The 3517-nt window shown below is 31.0% G+C and overlaps 1 protein-coding gene across 1 annotated transcript; it reads right to left on the bottom strand.

Moving 5' to 3' along the window:
* Positions 1 to 2233: 2233 nt before the first annotated feature.
* On the bottom strand, positions 2234 to 3287 carry LOC111381160 (cell division cycle-associated protein 7-like). Its single transcript, XM_023004906.1, has 5 exons — positions 3136 to 3287; positions 2808 to 3050; positions 2607 to 2690; positions 2412 to 2544; positions 2234 to 2329 (listed from the first exon to the last, which is right to left on the bottom strand). Exons 1-5 carry the CDS (start codon positions 3285 to 3287, stop codon positions 2234 to 2236), a joined length of 708 nt encoding a protein of 235 aa, XP_022860674.1.
* Positions 3288 to 3517: the final 230 nt, after the last annotated feature.

Raw genomic sequence — 3517 nt, 5'->3', positions numbered from 1 at the left:
CCAATAAAAACATAAAAAAAAAACCAAAAGATAAAAGAATTTGGATAATCAAAATTATTAGTAGAAGAAAATGAAATGTGTAAGTTTGAATTAAAATTTAGATTTAATTGTCTGCTCAATTGTAATAATAGATCAATGAATATGGTTTAGCAGCAGTTGTTTAATACTTTGCCCAATTTGAGGGTTTTATATTCACAGTTGTGATAATTGATGTGTATTTGGATGCGATTTAATTAATTAATTGAGATGTATAATTGTAGAATTGAGTTTAATTGAATTATGTTCAATATGGATGTATATTTTTAATTGAAATGTGTTAAGTTTCAATTAGGTTAAATAAAAATTTAGACTAATTTATTTTTAGATTTTTTTTTTAATAAACGGTTTGACGATTTGAAACAATTTGCAAAGATTAAAACCTAAACCAAACCACTTAAAATCGGTTTAATTTGGTTCAAAGCCAAAACATTGATGGATCTATGTGGAACCAAACCAACAATTTCGGTTCGATTTTGCGGTTTGACAATTTCGTTGTGCACCCCTAGTAAAAAGTGAAACTTGGGTAGAAGGTAGAGATAAATATTTACTGACTTTCCAGTCATTTTTTGTGATTGTATACTCTTAATTAAGACTTGCCCTGTTTTATGTAAACATATAATGAGTTAACTTAATTGAATAAGATTGTGTTAAAATCAAGAGAAGTAAATCAATTAAATTAGAAGAATGTGATATGATGCACAAAATTGATTATTGTTGAAATTTGGTGATTGAGATTAAAAAGGGATAGTTATGGTGAATTCGTGAACCATAACAATTCTTGTACACCAGTTAAAATCCTAAATTGTCTATTTTCACACTTTTTAATTATTTTTGTAGAGTCATAATGTTTATGGTCTGAATTTAAATTTCTTTTAAATATTTTTACTCGAATAGAAGTTAGACATAGTTAAATCAATAATTAGATACATAATTCTAGTGCGAACGATAATTTGAACTTTTCAAATTTATTTTACTACTAGCTTAATTGACATAGTACACTTGCGATTGCTTCAGAATCATTTTGTAATTACTCTTGCAGCCCAAAAATTGTGGAATCTTAGGTGCAGCAACACGGCCACTTTTTTGCAAAACAATATATATTCATTTTCTTCTATAGGTCTGTATGTATACTCTAATTTTACAAGCTATCGAAGAGAACTTATAAATGATGTTTGCATTGGTTCTTGTCATTTTTTCCTCGCATCAGGAACGTGGTGGACACTCATCTTGCTTCTTTCACTACTATTTACATGAGTCAAATTTTATGCTACTATTTTAATTTTTTGTCCCTTTTTTTGGGTGACATTCCCTAATTAAAATTTTAATACATTTTTCTCTTTTTTTTTTCAACCACACAGTCTCCAATAAATTAATATTGCTCATAAACCAAAAACTTTCATTCCTTTTTAACAATAAATTTTTCCAGAATTTACTATTTCAAAATACATTATTTCTAAAATTTAATTATAATAGGGGGCCAAGCAAGGGCTTAAAAGTTCTTTAGTTTCTGTCTCAAAAAAGAAAAAAATAGTAGAGTTGTAGTCTTAAGAGAAATATAAGGGATTTTTGGTTGGCATCCAACAGCTGAGAGCAATGTGAAATAGCCTCTTCAGTTGAATCATGGTGAGACTACTTGTGAAATAGCTTTTTGATTCTACCTCTTCACACATTTCATCTTGTGAGATTTTGACTTAACGTAACATATTGCACGTTGAACAGAGTATCAGCATCCTCGTGAGACTAGTTGTATGATACATTTAGGAAGCCATATCTCTTTCAGTTGAATCATGGTGATGTAATCTATGGATGATTGATCATTTTCTCTGATGAACTATTACACGACTGGAGATGAATCGATAATCCTAGAGATTTACAGGCAAAATGCTTCCTAATAACACTCACAAAATATATTTCACAAAATAAACACTACGTCACTTCTTTTTTTTTTTAGACGTTCGATAATTTTACGATTGAGATGGATGGATGATCATAGAGAGTTACAAGCAAAATGCTTCCTGCTAGCACTCACGAAATAAACACTGCATCCCTTTTTCATTTTTTTTTTTTTTCATTTTTTCCTTTTTTGAGATGTTCGACATTTCTCCTTCACCATTGATACTAACATATTATACGATTGAGTTGGACGTTCAACACTAATATATTATACGATGGAGACACCAATCTTCTCATCTAGCTAGACCTTTTTTGTTGTCTCTCCTTCACCACCGATACTAACAATGTGGGTTTTAATAAGATAGTGTGCCACAGACTTGTAACCATTTCTCAGCGCCTGCAGATTAAATATTAAATTAATTAGTTATTAGTCAAAACAAATTAATCGTGGAAGAAATTAAGAAAAGGAGGATACATACCTTGGAATATATACAAGGAATAGGCGGCAATCCTTTCTTGTTTCTACATTTGCTGCAGTTACATATTCCTCGACACACTGGGCATATCCAACTTTTCCCATTCTCATTTGCTTCAATTATATTCTCCCCATATCTGCACCAATACGTAAATATTAATTTCTTTGTACTTGAATTCCATTGATGTGCCGAACATACCTTATGTATAGACAGTCTCCACATAACATCCCAGTCGACCCCTTGCATCTGCTGCACTGAGTACGAAGGCCTAGAGTTTTCTGTCTGTCAATTCAATAATAATTCATAATTTGAAATAAAATACAAAATTTAATAATTCAATATGAAGTTTTCTTAATTAGATTATATATATTGGAGTAAATGTTAAGTGAATGTAGGTACCTGCATTGATGACAAGTCCGTCCATTGAATTTATCGTACAATCTTCGACCATTTTCATATCCATCGCGAAACAAAATCCAAGGGATTTTGTAATCCCCTAATTGTTTAGCATCATCTTCAGTGTACGTCTCAAGATTCCACTTTTGTTCCTTAACATTAGTAGAACCATCAATCTTTTCCATCTCTTTCATTTTCTTCGTAGATAGCATTAACAAATGAGGAACCTTTCCCACACTTTTAGACCTAAATCATATATATAAATTCAGAATAAAAAGATAAATTTCAAAATAATGAATTTCAACTGAGTCGTAATGCATAGTACTATAACCTGGAAGTAGTAGTTCTATGAGAAATATTGGCGAGGTTTATCCCTTTAGAATTATGTGTTTTTACTAATGCTTTACTTCCCAGCAGTGGCAGTTTTCTTCTTTTGCCAGATTCTTCTTTCATCCGTATGTAATTCCTCAAAGACCCCTTCATTTCACTTGAAGTAGATTCTCTCTAATTGAAGTTACCAAGCATGGTATATTACGTATATATATGCAGTGGGAAGCGGAAGAGTCCACTCCAAGAGTGGGAAACTTCAAATATATGTAGTTAACAGGCGGGAATCAATTTCACAATTTTCATATAATGAGCAACAAAATAACCCTACAAAGGTCAAATGACTCGTATACTGAAAATAGGGTCCAACCAAAAATAAATCTTTT

The sequence above is a fragment of the Olea europaea genome, unplaced genomic scaffold, assembly GCF_002742605.1.
Source record: "Olea europaea var. sylvestris unplaced genomic scaffold, O_europaea_v1 scaffold2263, whole genome shotgun sequence".
NCBI lineage: Eukaryota > Viridiplantae > Streptophyta > Magnoliopsida > Lamiales > Oleaceae > Olea > Olea europaea.
This window is presented reverse-complemented; position numbering and strand designations above follow the sequence as displayed.

Bases quoted from the DNA above. Each gene is read 5' to 3' on its own strand.
- LOC111381160 (XM_023004906.1), bottom strand. From the start codon at position 3,287: ATGAAGGGGTCTTTGAGGAATTACATACGGATGAAAGAAGAATCTGGC. The intron at 2,691-2,807 runs GTACCTACATTC...TTGAATTGACAG, and splicing joins CGGACTTGTCATCAATGCAG to ACAGAAAACTCTAGGCCTTC. The intron at 2,330-2,411 runs GTATGTATCCTC...TTTAATCTGCAG, and splicing joins TTCCTTGTATATATTCCAAG to GCGCTGAGAAATGGTTACAA.